Genomic DNA, 15,858 nt, shown 5'->3' with positions numbered 1-15,858 from the left:
GTCTGGCGGTAGGTCTGAAGGGGCGACAACGACGATAGGGGCAATGTACTGCACCACTGCACTATCAAGCAGAAAAACAGCCACTCACGCGTACTCAAATATTTTTGAGTAAATAAGAAATACCTAAGGCTATTTGACAGATTCCGCTGCCTTTAAGCTGAGAAATTTGTGATAAATAGCCGGACAGGCCAGACAGTACAACACAATTTAAAAGATTTCTTTAGTCTCTATAGCACGATCAGTTTTGGTTAAATTAATCGGGTTTGCAAGCTGGTGCATTTGAATTATAATCACGAATCCGTATTTCGAATATGCTTGTTATAAACCCAAAAGGAAGATTTGTTAAGTACTTACCTTCGCTCTCCCTTCTTCGACATAGCGGACAACAGGAATGTCTTTAGAACCGCACTCTGATATGATGTTTAGCACCTCGTAGCTGCGACAAAAGCAAAAAGTCTATGGGTATTAGGCTGGTTGACAAACTTGAGCCTGCATTTTCTACCTAGGCGTGCACGCGTCAAGGAAGTGTTTGACGGAAAACACTTTTCCGTAAGCATGAATACAGCTACAGTGAGAGCAGCTTATAATATGATGAGCCATAGGGTATCGTCGAGATGCAGACAGCCAAGCAATTTTTTGAACTGCGGAAACCGTACTACACCACCAATCAAACAAAGCTTACGGGAACATAAACATTAGAGAACGTTGTTTTGTTACTTCAGTAACAACGTTTAACGTAGAGCGGATTATGTTAAAGGTAAAAAAAGGAATTAGGCCATTTAATGGGATACCCAACGGCGATGCCAGACGTAAAACTCGACACATAGAGATTACATAATTTAAAGGATTACGCGAATATTCGAAATTCTCTCTATTCGAAAATTCGAAATTCTATTCGAAGCTGGTCTCACAGGAGATTCCTTACGTTTGAGCTGTCGTAGACCAGTGAAACAAATCACTCGGTAAATATGTTCTGCAATTTCATGTGGCTATCATCGCAGTGGCTGCACATGCCCAGTCCATTCATTTGAATCGAGTTCATAGGGACATTTACCCATGTTGAGAAATCGGCGGGGAAATGTCATCCCCCACCTTTTGTATCTTTTCCCTTGAATTTTTTACATTGGTAAAAGGAAGGAAAACGACGATAATCTTGTGGGCAAGGTTACACTCTCTCTCTCTATATTTTACATCATTTTAATATACATAAAAAGCACAGTATTTGACATTTGCATTAGAAACTGCACAGTACTTGTTATCGAAGATCGCTTATCTGCCCTGTGGAATGTTTATAGTGTTTTTATATATAACTTTCGGTTGCTTGCTATACAAGAATAATTTTTTTACGATACCGCTGTCATGCTCAATCTAGGTCCCAATTTGTCTGCTTCTTGAGCATAGCGGGTTGATTCCAGTAAAACTGGTAACCATAAAGCGAATGTATACCAGTGCTCCGTTCGTACCCCCATTTGTAATTAGGTTCAACAATATTAACTAGCCTGCCCAGAAATGATGTCGTCTTAGATGGTTTTTTTTCTCCTTGTACGACGTCTGGCTATCTTCTACCCACCGATGACTATTGACAGAATCATATTTGGAACAATTGAAATAGTTGGATGTATTACAAATTCGTTCGGTCGAAATGCGGTGCCAAATTTATGGCAATAGACATTTATCAGTGTGGTGCTTTTATTAAGTAGCACGTAAAATTTTGCCTGTTTCAGTAAACGCTGCCTCTAAATTTAACGCTTAATGCTAATCAATAAAACTAAAATAAAATAACAGATCGGTCGTTATAGCTTTCTATAGTATTTTTTTCCGGTCTTGTTTATTAGTGATCAAATTTATTTGTTCTGCTTTCTTCATCGGAGTGTAAATATTATATTATTATTTATAGACTAAATTATTATTATTATCGACTGAAGAAAATTTAACGAAAAAGAAAGGATCCACTCGCGTCATTGATCACTTAAAAGAAAAGGAACTCAAAGCACGAACAGTAACTTATATAGCATTTGGTCACAGTACAAACGGACTCTTACAAAACCTCTCCACATATATTATTGTATTTATAAAAGCTCAAGCAATCGTTATAACGCAATGATATTCTCCGTTAAGAGACAACGAGGTTGCTTGCACAGGCAAGAAAAGCTGACATTTTCTACAACCCGTCCTTTTTTTCTCTCGTTATTCATTGACACATGAAAAAAGTCCTTAATGGATTTACATTATCTTAGATGCGTCGGTTCCTGTTTTCCGTTGTCCCTTTACCTTAAAGTGAAGCCGGACCCGAGAGTCGAGTGGTCCGTGTGCACTGTCACCTGGAGCTCCGTTCCCGATGAGATGAACTGCAAGCTCTACAGGGGAAAATCAGACGACAATGACAACAAAGTACAAATTGGATTATATATATATATATATACGCAGGAAAGCAATTCATCGTAACGCTGACACCTATTTATCTAAACAATGGCCGCATTATCTCGCTGTGATGTTACGCTTCATCTCTTAATCCCCACGGCAACAAAGGATGAATAAACGAGCAAGACTACTCTCCAATTACTCATTATTAGCAGCTGCGATCGCCCCGAGCGATGTCTGCTAAGTAAGGGGCGACAAAGCGAACCCCACGTGTTGCCAACTGCAACAGGCCAGGCACGATTACAGACAACATCGCTGAATACCTGTGGGCGCAAGCAAGCTAATCGTACAGTTATGTGTATGTGACCTCCATATAGTAGTCTGCTATAGTTTGACACCTCTCACGTTTGGTTAATCAACATAGCCTGGGTACTTAACCTGGGACGGCCGCCGGCACGCTGTTCCGTTTCTCGTCCTTTTAGCTTTGGGAGCGACTGAAAGTCTGTGAGTGTATTTGTCTCTGTGCGTACGTCTACAAGTCGTAGTTTATCGGAGTAGGAACTTTTCTCTGCATGTGTGAGTATGTATGAATGACTGGGAGTCAGATCACAATTTGGCTGATTGCTAGCCAGCAACATTAATCGACGGTAGAGTGAAGCCCTGTCGAAGACGTTAGCGTGTAGTGCGACTGGCACAGGACGTATAATACCTACATACATACATACATACAAAAGATACGAAATGAATCTGGGAAAAATGGGGTATCGTACTGCACAGTGGCCAGTTGAGCAAGGATCTTACGTGACCTTGCGTTTTTTTTTGTACTTGTTATTGTCGGCTGAGACTGCTATAAGTGGTAGAACCGATAGGAGCGGTAGTGGTAGTCGCTGAAGGCTGAAAGTTGGACCGTAGGGTAATCGACGACCATCTAAGTGAAATCGTCACCTTAGTTTTCCTCAGGAAGCTATGCAATAAATAGTAAAATCTTATGAAAGACGATAATTTATTGATTATTAATTGAGTTATTGCCCTAAATGGTTCTATTTGACTTACTTTGCTAGAATTTGTGTAATTGAAAAACTACACTACAATTACTATTTTGAAGACAAAATGGCAGATATAAGAGCCGAACGGGTCTCGTTCACAATAATTTCCATTTTGCTGCATCAAAACAACGTAACTAACTGCCTGAGAAGACTTCCTACAGGAAAAACAATTGTCACATTACTACATAGAAAGTCTATGCCGCAGTGGTAAGCTGGGTCATCAGCTTTACCATTGGCTTACCATAGAATATATGGCACTTGATCAGCGTAAATATGATTTCTCTCGATTTCCGTTGCCTATTCAAATTGATCCAGACACTCCTACCCCACGGAAGTCACCTTAAAACGGATCTACATCAATAGAACCCACAACGATAACCTGCCTATATTTCAATATTGTTTTTCTTGACGTCCTGGACGGGCCGGGATATATAAAAGTACGGGTTTCTTTTAAAAGGCCGTTACTTAAATAGGTCGCATGTATTCTTAGGTTGTTCAAAGGTTGTTCTTAGGTTGTTGTCTTGTAAATCGGACTTTGTAATCCGTCACCGCGCTAGGTAAAACAAAAATAGTAGTTAGAGCAGCAGTACTGTAGACAAAAGACACACTTAACAGGCATTTACTAGAGATGTACCTACACAAAGTTGGCAAAATATTAGTTAGGATATAGCAAGCAATATTGGCGAACCTTGAGACTGAAGAACTTCCGACCTAGTTAGGCTACAATGATGATTTCTATATACTTGTCCCAGCGCTCTAACAGCTTATGGACAGGCACAAGCCTACAATTTGAGTCCCTAACGTAGGTTCTCTATATATGACTGCTAGAAGCCAATCTATATGATTGTCTACAAATTGCGCCTTTAATGCTCCGTAACAATACGGACTTGAATCAGGCGAATTAGCGAGTTCAAGCCAACGTTGGATATTACTCAACACAGGACATAATTGAGATAGGGCGATGAGATCTGGCCTTGTCAATGCGAATAGTCTATGAGTCTCTTGAGGAACTCGAAACAGCGGGCTACATATACTGTTGTAATTTTGAAAGCATCACATAGTAGCAGATGTTTCTGAGGTCTATTGTAGGTGCCTTCACCCAAGTTTTCCTTGCCTAATGTCTTCATTAATTTGTGGTGAATTTCCGCAGCGCTGACGCTTTCGAGGAACAAACTTGACCACTGATCGTTGATTTTCGAAGCCAACAGATCTCTTTTCTTTCTGAACTCAGTTGTCACAACACGCAACCAGTGTTCATATTACAATCTTCTAGAAAAGTGAAATATTTACTGGCCAAGTTATAGAGGCGTAGTTAGAAGTTATTTAAATTTCGAAGTTCGCAGAATTCCCTTGTCATAACCAATATATATATATATATATATATATACAAAGTAGGCCAGAAACCTCTTGACAGTTGGGTAGCTTTCCTTTTACATCTGTTAAAATAACAGAAGATATGTAAATGACTACAGTAAAGAGTAGATGTAATATAGTGAGGACTCTAGTGTCATTTATATTATAAGGCCATAGCGTTAGGATATATCTAAGGTGCAACAACTGCAATAATTGCTAATGTGATCATTACCGTGCTATACATGGAAATGGGCGCCCTTAGATACGCTGTTTACTGGTATATGTATGTCTCCAGATGCTTTACTAGACAGAAAATTATGACTTTTTGTACCAGTTATAAGAGAGAAGATTTAATAAGCAGCATTGTTTGAATCAAGACATTCGATGCAGGAAGGTAAATATGCCAGTGTCCATGAGCATATATATGCTGGTCATGCTGATGATGAAGTAACTAGTGCTGCTGATGTTTTCACACACAGTTCATTGAAGCTCCCACGGCTTAAATATCTTTCCATTGCTTTATTAAAGTCGAACACTGTGAAACATTTATTTATATTACATAAAACGTTTACGTTACGACACAGGTGATAGTCTAGGGTAGTGGTGTAAATCTTTCAGTCGCAACATGCTTCGCCGACCACACAGCTCCCTCTTCTTTTCCTTTTCATAGTTTTCATAAAAATTCCAACGAAACAAAAGCTAATAGCACGTATTATATATCAAAAGCGCATGCAAGATCTGGCCTAAATTGCACTTATTTTCATCAAGTCGTTCCTGTAGTTTACCTCATTTCGTTCCATGACACGAGCTATTCCGTTGTAGACAATCGTTGGTCTTTGACCATTCTCCATCTGACCGCATATTCTCAGCGGTGAATCTCCTTCAATGGAGGTAGTTCCCCGCAAAGCTTTCGGCGCTCGTTCGCTGACGCTGTTACTACTCGTTAATTCTCCATTGCTGTTACTACTGGCTGTTCCGACCGATCCGGACGGCGACAGGGACAATTCGACATAATCGTAAAGGCACTGGGCCTGCCACTCCACGTCGATCGACTTGAAGAACACGAATATGCGTTGGCCTAAATGGACGTTCGATGCACAGAAGAGAAAGGTAGCGAGACAATTGGCGGTTTACTAAATGGTAGTAGTTTAAATAGGTTTTGGCTAATGTTGTATCTTCATATGCTACTAATGGCGGATGAAGTTACTACTAAGATCTAAACTGAATCTTTCTATTAACTATGAAGATTGTAAGAGTTTTCCGTCTGACATAAAAGATTAGAACAAGGGGGCTAAATTGAATGCATTTTACAACCAGCTGTTTTGAACGTATCCATTATTTACATTTTCCAAGTGTGTTTGGATGTTGTTCTGCGTAGGTAGCATTGTATATGTGCGCGTGTTTAGGCAAAGATATTTTTATAACTTCAATAAGGTGTTTCGGACGACCTAGTCGTTCGATGAAAGAGACGAGGGTTCATTGTTTCAAATCTCGCCCCCCAACACATACGTTCTACACAATTTGTATGAAGAAGGAAATATTTTTATCAAGGCACGATATTTCATCATTGATGCGTGCGTTCCGTAACCAAAAACCTTTCCGTTTCTTTCCCGTATTCGGAGAACTCTGAGCAGCATTTACCAATTCATATCTGGAACTAGAATTCATACTTGATGTCTCCCTGGAGAGAGGCACCGGTAGTAAAATATGCAAACAATTTCTTTACACCAGAGGGCTCACCCGAAGCATTGGCAATTCAAAATGGACCACCTCTTGAATTGTAGGCACGCGCACTTTATTTACGTTACTGATGTCAAGTTGAAAACTTTGGACTGGCGCGTTATGGCGGCAAGCCTCATTACTATGTGAGGCAGTCCTTTTACGTCTACTTGCTCGATTAATAGCTACTCTGTATGCACGTCGTGATGTCTACCGATAGGTGCCGATGTCCGTAGCTGCAGTGAACCGTTCTAGCATTGGATTCGAACGTAGAAATTCGTACACAGCAACCCATCGACCCAAACGGCATCTGTAACTGATTCTGATCGCAACGCGAACTCAATGAAAAGATATTAAAAACGATGTGATCCCGGCTAGCCAATCGCGTCCTTCTTTTGTAATCTTCAGTGTTAAGGCGTCAAGGCCCTTTGATCGAACGGTATCCATCAACCGTCCACCAGTGCGTTTATTTGCAAACGCTATCGTCCTTTTATAATAAAACAAAGAATAACAGTAGTAATAGATAATCTAGATAAATGGCCAGCCTAAAGAGCTGGAAGTATGCTGTCTAAAGCGAAACGTTACGGGAGCCTTATTATTATATTAAATAAAGACAAATGTTCATAGCAAAGCAGTTAATAAAAGTTACATTTTCTTATCAAATGTGCTACGAAAAGAGTTCGACGTATTTGCAGATAGTTGAAGGTGTAGATATGTTATATACTTCCAATGGTCACACACCCCAGCCTCACATCGATAATCGAGGTCGGAACGGTTCTCAGGTGTCGGAAACTAGCTTTACGACATGTACTCATATGGTTTTGCGATGAAGAACGAAGCTTATGATGAGCTGCACACTCGCTATGCAAAGGGTAACAGCTTGGTCAAAGCTGCGGCAATTGTATCTGTCCCGAACATAGCGTACTACTACTACTGCTCAGTAAACTGAAACCATATCGTTTTGTGGATATATATTTATGAAATTCTGTCTTTTTTCACACCGCTAAATTTACTCGCTCGCGCAGTAAGCGGTTAGGCTCTTGCCGAGCTTAGATTTTATAGCCCAAAATCAGCGAATGGTACTTCAATAAACCGTAAAACTCAAGCGTACGCTCGAGTGGCCGACAGACTGTACATCGTCCAACATGTAGCCGGCATGAAATTGGCCGCAGCATTGAGATTTTTTTCTTAAGAACTTTAATGCCGATACCGCTTCTGATACAAAAAAAAACTAAGAACAAACAATAATCTAAGCATACGCTAGCGGGCAGCAACTGGACGAGGAGCTTGTTTTTGCAATAGCCGATACAATTATCGATTTCGTATAGTTTGTAACATAACTTCGCTCAATAGGAGGCCATTGTGCGAGCGAATGAGTAGATAAAAATGGTACATTTTTATATGGGTGTCAGTCAAGGTCTATTACTGAGTCGATAGGGTTTTACTATTAGCTACCATCTATTTGGTGGCTATTTTCGATAAGTTGTTTTTAGCTGAGTTCTCTTAGCCCTGAGATGCATTAGCATAACGATCACATCTAAATAATGCTATAATTAACTAAGCTATGCTATCTGTAAAGGAGAAGTATGAAACGCTAACATTTTGACACATAATGCTTGTCAATTTACGTCAACGTGCATTTATTCATACTGTATACCATACCCAAACAATCGACCAAATCGTACGTTTCGGTTGATTTTTTCTAGCATTCGCCTCGCCGATCTGTCGCTTTGTCGTAGACAACCCCACTATTGCAAAGTGCCGATATAACTGGCACAAGTCCTGATTCGGAACATTACCGTCCTTCAAGTTTAAATAGTATAAATAGAATCCTTGTAGTCAAATTTCATATATACGTGGATATATACACATATAAAAACCTAAGGCGAAGGGGATTTTGAAAATTGTACGGTTGACAAAAGCTATTGTTAAAGAGAAAAACAATCAGCACAAGGCGGCCTCTTTGATTACTCCTATTGACGCTGTTACTGCCCCTCAAAGCGGAGCAAAAATAAACTACGATCACTCAAAATTTTTATCTTACACTTAGCAGTGAGGTAAGAGAAAACGTCACATTTGTTCTCATTCAGCTACTTAAAATTTAGATTTTTTATTTATTCCTACTCATAGGGGCTGTAAAAGGGAACATCAATGGCCCATTGAAGCCGCATTTAACATTATGGGAAAAAAATAATTTTTGAGTTTCAAGTCGTTTTAACAGAATATGTCTCATTTTTGTCAACCCTAGTTCCATTCACTTTGTAAAAGACCTTTTTACAAGAAAGTATATAATCTAAATAACTTCACAACAGAGATCTATGCTATTAAATTAAGCAATTTAATACAATGATTCAAATTTAATTAACTTACCAATAAAGCAAGTACTTGTATCGGGATAAACTCGACTATTACTCTGGAGACTCAAGTAGATTTTTTTATCGAGTTCGCAACACACATCAACCCCCGTCTACATCAAAACTTCACCGCAAATAACGCCCTATTAGGGCTCAGCGTAAACCATCATAGAAGCGTTCATTAACTCAAAAATGTATAGATGGTATGTGACCGCAATTTGCTAATGATCAGTATGGGCCAACGTAGGAAAAGCTGAATCAGCTGAACTCACGTGCATCGTTCCCTTTGCTACACCTCTAATTTTTCCCAACGAGTACAAAGGGGCGGGGCCGGTAAGTCTATTCGTGCTATTCCTTGAGACACAGGCGGAAGGAGTTAGAGCGCGCCATGCGTGAAGGGGCCAGTAAGGCTCCAATAACGCTAGTCTCCGTTCGCCCGTTGGCGCAGTCGTCCATGCCCATATTCCTACTCTTCACTAAATACATACAGGTGTTTGTTGTTAGCCTTTGGAGTCGTCACTGGACCGAAATTCATAAGACAACACAAAGGCAGCCAGGCGCGCCAGCCAGTTCGTCTAGAGAGAGAACTAATCTGCCCCAACCCGCTAATTGCGGGTTGACTGGACTGACCGACCCAAAACGAGTCGATACCATTAACTGCCACTGATTATAGAAAGTAGAAACTTATGACGGAATATATGTGTACTAGGACCGCATGTTGTTATAAGCTTGTTATCTTCCAAAACGGCATCTGTTAGGAGATAAACTGCCCTTAAACACACACTAAATTAGCCGAACGTGTCTAGAGCTGTCCCCACGCTGCCGTCAGACAAGCTGAGGAAAAAACTGTGCTTAGTACAAGTTTATTAGTCACTTTCTGGTTAGTGGTTCTCCGCAAACGACGACGATGAGTTGCGAGTTTTTTTTACCTCAACAATGGCATTCCCCAGCCCAGCCCAGCCCATTCTCTGGGCAGGTTACCGGCCCTTGTCACTGGCGAACAAATCTTCGGTACTGTGCTATAGACTTCTTGAATATGCCTGATAGCTCAGCGTTAAAATGTGTGATCTGACGTATAAAAAATGTTGTGGTAAGGCTTAATAATCCTACTTACTTTATCAATACGTATATAGTTCAGATTGTCCAACATTGATACTAGCTTTTATTGGCCTATCGCCTCGCAACGTGGTCCCCATCTTGTCGTTCCTTTCGAAATAAATCGATCGATAAGGCTGGCTAGACGGCCATTAATAGACAATCACTCATTACAGCGTTTGCTAGTTTTGAAGCTTAAATTATTGTTTCACTTAATTGTAAAAGCCAGTTAAAATCAATAAGAAACTATTAATTTTTCTAATTTTATTTTCAACATGGTGTATACATTATATGAATGTAGAGGCTAAAGTATAAATAGTAATATTAGTTGAATCGTTGGAAATACTAAAAGTATGACGCATAAAACGGTTATTAAAATCACAGTAAATAATCACAATAAATAGGCAGCGTCTAATTGAATCTATTTAGCCCCGTACCAGGTTCAGCGACGATCCTTTTAGTGTAGTGCAGGTTATCAAGGTACGGCATATCGGGAGCTGGGGTCCGTACGCATCCGGCCACCCCCGAAGGGCTCGTAAGCGTCGAATTGAGCTCGGCTGGAACAACTGGGACGATACGAGAGAAAAAAGCTATGGGATTACGACAATGCAAATTAGTTAGCGCGAAATACTCAAGAGGTTCGAACGACATTGTCATTTTTCAGCTCTCATAACACGTACGTATTACCATATTGCTTATATGCTTAACTGTCTGTATAATGTCATTAATTACCGATGCCTATTCGATCTTTTGCAGACTTCCATTCTGTCGTAGCTCAGTTTCGGTATGAAGTCGAACACGTATCAGGCTCGTTGAAATAACACTTCAAGAAACAGACAGAGAAATACTTTGGACCCTCACCTAAGAGTTATTACACTGCTATTATGCACTTCACTGGGTAGTAGCCAAGGTCATTGTAAGAGTCCAAGGCCACAATAACACTCGGAATCATAGAAGTGTTCGGTGTCCAAAACGTGACTGAAAACTACTAATGGAACGGCTTTCAACGAGACCCACCCATGTATTTGGCTTGTGAAGCAGGATTTACTTAACGAAACCACAGTGATGTAGTAAATAGAAATGTTGTTATAAAACAAATTCATGGTTAACAAAATATGATATATACACTGTTACAGAAGCTGAAAATGCCAGAAGGCTCCCGCTATGCTTGATTGCGGTTTTGATCTTAGTTTTTCCTAGGTTGTTCTGTGCGCTAGTCAAACCCGCTATGGCGCACAGGCAGCTGGCAGGGACTCGAACATCTACATGCTTCAGTTCAAATCCTTAAGGATACACAGGAACTAACAAAATCGATAGTAATGGATTTATTAATGATGCTTGCCTTTTGACACAGGGAACACTGATGGTTTTTGCCTTCTACAATTTCGTGTCCGATCTGTTCCCAACTAGAACATTTCGCCATAGAGGCCTAATCAATTTTACTGTTTCTTTATCACCCTCACAACTTGCTTAAAAGTGTGTTCTTTATTCTGCGACCCCGGGCATGGATCTTCATGCGAGGAGACAATGTACACCAGTTGGTAATGATTTGGCACTGGGCCCTTGGGCCATCTTGTCAATCTGGATTATTCTGCGGCGATTGTATTATCGGAACGATAGATATTTTCTTCGTCTTTCGAAGACGAGGAGTTTTTCTTTTTTCCTTCCATATGACATATGGTTACTAGCTCACGGGAAAGGATCGTCGGCCTGTGGACAAGGGTAGCTGCATTTCTACTTTTTGAGCTCCTTGTTTCCCATTATATCGTATTTGTAACGTCTTTGTGAGAATGCTGGGTCGAAGGTTGGTGACGGTCCTGGCTATTGGATACATGGAAAGTGGTGCAGAGACTTGGATGGCTAGGATGTTGCCAGTTTTGTCCGCCGAAGTCGCGAACTGGGTGCGAAAGAGGGCGAAAGGGTACTTTAGTCATGCACAGAAAGAAGGAATAGTCGGTCAGTGACAAGTCAGACATTGACTGGTTGTAGATTAGAGGCGTCTGTTGTCTTTGCTACGGCTGTCAGTGCTATCGAAATTTTAAGCATCACTTCCGCTACGGCTATTAGTGGCACTCTTGGTTTGAATTAAAATGGCCCAGTAACTCACCTTCCCCCAGCCGGTAATGGAGCTGTCCGCTACTGTTACGTACGCTGTGTAGTGTATAATGAAGTTGATGCCGCGGTTGCGGGCACAATATCGGCGTCATTTTTGTCACTCTGGATGCAGCAACGACAAGCTTTTTGTAAACAAAGGATTGAAGAGAGACGACTTTTTCCCTGGCTGCCTGCTTGCTTGACTATCGCACACATGTGAAAAGACAATGTGGGCTCCTCCCAAACATCTTCTCAACTGCCCTTAAAGGAATATGGGGGAGATATTTGCGGCGAAAAAGCCTCACAAATGAAAAGGAAGGGGGGAGTCTGCAGGAGATGTGGACGGGGATTTACAGCAAAAGGGGCAGCTAGACATTGTATTTCAGGAGCTGAGCACAAGCGAACGTGGCATCGCGGAACCGAATAACGGGTGTATACATAGCACTGCGATGATGATAGCGTCAGCAGTACAGCCTAGTCTGGGAAGAGGCACTAGAGACTCGACTCTACTTCCAGTCACGCTGTTTCCCTTACGATGAAGATACACCCCCTTATCAGAAAGCAGTAAAAGCGTAGAGACTCACTACCACCTACGCAGTGCGTCAACCTACAGCCGATAAGCTACAACGCAGCTGGCATCTAACTACCGAAAGATAAAAATATGAAAAATTTATTAGACTGAGATAACACTAATTGACTGTTAATCGCCGATGAGAGAACTGTAGATGGGGTACGACATCTTCATTGTAACATCTCAGCGTGGTGTGTTCGAAAGGAAATAGATGTAGAGAAAGAACTCTAGGGACTCGTATACGTTTATATATGAGATCATAAATATAACCTGTTGCTATCGAAAATATATCCAGGCAATATCTGTCAGATTTTCAACCTTGAACTATATGATAGCCAATATTTGGATGCTGTGCTGTCAATGCTTCAATATCCAATCGCATACACAGTTAGGTTTTTGAATGCTGTACTCCAGTTAACACTCTTTGTCAAATACGTGTCCGACTCTGGCCGAATCTCCAAGAATATAGTCATTTGTTATAGCCGACGAATTAAAATGAAGGACAAAGTTAATGTGAGGACCTGCTGAATAGAGTGTTTCCTGCTTTTAGATTAATAAAAAAAATGTATCCCTTTTCCTTTTTATATTGGAAATGCGCAGGTGGCCTCCTGATTGGCAAGCGCCTACAAGCTGGTGCCGTAGTACTAGGCTCGTTTTCTATACATAGCCTAACACACTTGCCAGCTACGCTGCTACTGCCGACGATACCCATTTCAGTTGTCGCCAGGAACACTGCAATAGATACGATTCCCGCTTGCTCGCGTTCTAGTGAAATTCTTGCAGACCAGCGTGACAACGCTTCGCAAAATCCTTGTGCCACATTGAGCTGCTATCGACTCTAGTGGGCTGCGTACGCAATAAATCCTTCCTGGTGATCCTCGAAAATACAGGAATCGTACTGGTAATGTAAACAGGTCATATTAGATTACGAACTATGATTCCTGCTGGAGAACCTTAAAACAAGCCGGTATGCATGGCGCTGGTCGGAAGTGGACGGAAATATCTGGAGCGACCGATTGCCAATCGTCATAGCACCAAGGGGCTAATACATGATCCGTACCGTTGGCAAATCTGCGCGGCGTCCATGACTCGATGACACTGTGTTGCGTCGATGAACCGGTGTTGCCATAATTGTCAATTACTGCTGAGCAGCTACTCGTACAGAACTAAGGTTGAAGCTCACCGATTCATAGTGTTAGTTAAACACAGACATTCAACCGGAAAGAGCCAGTTCCCGCTGAACCACAGACCAGCACGTCCATTCAAGACGAGCATTCTCTAAGGCTTGACAGTTTTCACGTTGTAAACGCTCCAAACCGCAATGGGTTGTTGGAGGTAGTAGTAGTAGTAGTAGTAGTAAATCCAGTGCGGTGAACATAGTGGAGTTAGACGACAAAATCTAGTTTCATGCCTGCGCGCAACCCGAAAGCGGGCAAGCAGAATTCGATGCGACCCACGACGCTACAAAGTGTGCAGAAGGAGGCCGTGATGCCTTTGGCGTACTCTTCGAAACAGCTTTGCCGCTGACCTAACGAACGGGTCGCAGGAGCTACCCGCGCATCCAAATGATTGAGTCGCATCGAAACAATCCCGATCCGTACGACGGTCGCGTTACGCGATATGTGACTTCGTGCAGCCAGTTGGATATCTAGATCGACCACCGTGACGGACTCGGAAGGATTAATTACTTCCACAAGATTACTTAAAGGACCACTCAGCACTCTATCGCGATTGCTTACCATCAGCGATGCTAAGCACTGTGTCATGCTGGTGAGCAGCTACAAATATATCGACGGCGCATTTTAGTATGGACACCAGCACTCCACTCCGCATGACCTGTTTATGCGAAGCTTGGCATTGAACTCCCTAAATATGCGCTTACGTGCGAATCTACTGTATGCACGTGCACGCCTAGTAACATCGCCTCCCAATTTGAGGGCAGTATCCATCGCTAACCCTAACGAGAATCAACCAGCGATCGATTTAAATAGTAAAGGACATCGACTTTGGGCGTATAGAACACGAAGGTTGCGGCGCTTAGAAGGTGTCTTGCAAATCGTCAGAGTGAAACGAGGGTACTTTGAGATAGTTGCTCACTTTCGGGATTTTACCGTTGACTCCAGTCGTCAGTGCGTACCCGACGTCCTTCATTAGAGGCTTGGTAATAACGCAAGTTGCTCTGCCCCGGCGTTGCTTATAGGGATCGACTGCTGTTGGCCGACCTGTGTTGGGATGATGGGTTCGAGAATTCATTCGAGTCGTTGATACCAACCAGGATAGATTCACTGCTAACACGGATGGAGGCCACCGGCTGTCGTCTCCGTTGCGCTGTGATTCTGCGTAAGCCTGCACACGACGTATAGTAGAAGAAGCTTTGGGATTTGCCAGGTAGCTTCCTGTCCGCTGAGGAGAGCGACGCGTTGTGGCAATATCACGACGACCTATGATAGAAAGTCGTATACCGTACCTTACGGTTAAGTGTTCGCCTCTGCTCGGACAAACAATTTAGATATCGTTTCGCAATATTTATCGTTCAAACATAAGCTTCTGCTCCGTGACTTCGAAATCCTTGCCAGCTATCATTCTAAGATCGTGATATTTATCGAAAACGAGCATGAAGAGAACGTAAACGATTTCGATCCAGGGAATCACGACCGAAGCTACCACGTAAAGCAAATAAGGAAAACAAATGACGGATTGTTTTTTATGTCGTCGGATTTGACATCTTTTAGCACGCACTTGTTCTCAGCACTGAACCTCAAACAGAACTTGGTAAAATTGTTGCTGGATGTTCGTTTACACGCAGTGGCTGTTTCTGCCAACATCATAAAAAGGATGTCAGGTTCAATCTTGCGGAAAGCTGAGCGACATATATTTCAGTTTCTCTGGCAAGCATCCAATGACGAGAAAACACGCTGCTATCAAATGTGTAAGGCTACGCCGAGTGAGTTTCTTCGGACAGCCGCCGCGGGAAGCCTTCAAGTAGTGAGCCGGTTTGACTGCTCTGTTTACAATGGACGACGAGACGACTGATTTTACGGACAAGAATTCGATGGAGTCTCATTCGTGAAATATAAGACAAATTCTCCGGCAGTCATTGAGCATCCTTAAGGCTTCAGAATGCCATCGGTTGACGTACCGCCATCAGCTAGGCATTCCGAGATGAATTTGTCTAGCTGGTAATTTATTTGCATCGTACTAACTTCATATTTTCGGCCACGGATGCAAGCTTTACACGATTGCTGCCTAGTTTCAGGTTATATAT

At 41.9% G+C, this 15,858-nt stretch overlaps 1 protein-coding gene across 1 annotated transcript in view; it reads right to left on the bottom strand.

Moving 5' to 3' along the window:
* Window positions 1-15,858, bottom strand: part of LOC111259764 (uncharacterized) — a 185,051-nt gene that overhangs the window by 13,949 nt on the left and 155,244 nt on the right. Inside the window, exons 26-29 of the mRNA XM_086968008.1 lie at window positions 10,366-10,494; window positions 5,546-5,838; window positions 2,272-2,357; window positions 355-436 (exon numbers count right to left, since the gene is read on the bottom strand). Coding sequence (XP_086824134.1) covers window positions 355-436; window positions 2,272-2,357; window positions 5,546-5,838; window positions 10,366-10,494 — 590 coding nt within the window. The remainder of the gene's footprint in view (window positions 1-354; window positions 437-2,271; window positions 2,358-5,545; window positions 5,839-10,365; window positions 10,495-15,858) is intronic.

The sequence above is a fragment of the Varroa jacobsoni genome, unplaced genomic scaffold (genome assembly GCF_002532875.2).
Source record: "Varroa jacobsoni isolate VJ856 unplaced genomic scaffold, vjacob_1.0 scaffold_367, whole genome shotgun sequence".
NCBI classification, from domain to species: Eukaryota; Metazoa; Arthropoda; class Arachnida; order Mesostigmata; family Varroidae; genus Varroa; species Varroa jacobsoni.
This window is presented reverse-complemented; position numbering and strand designations above follow the sequence as displayed.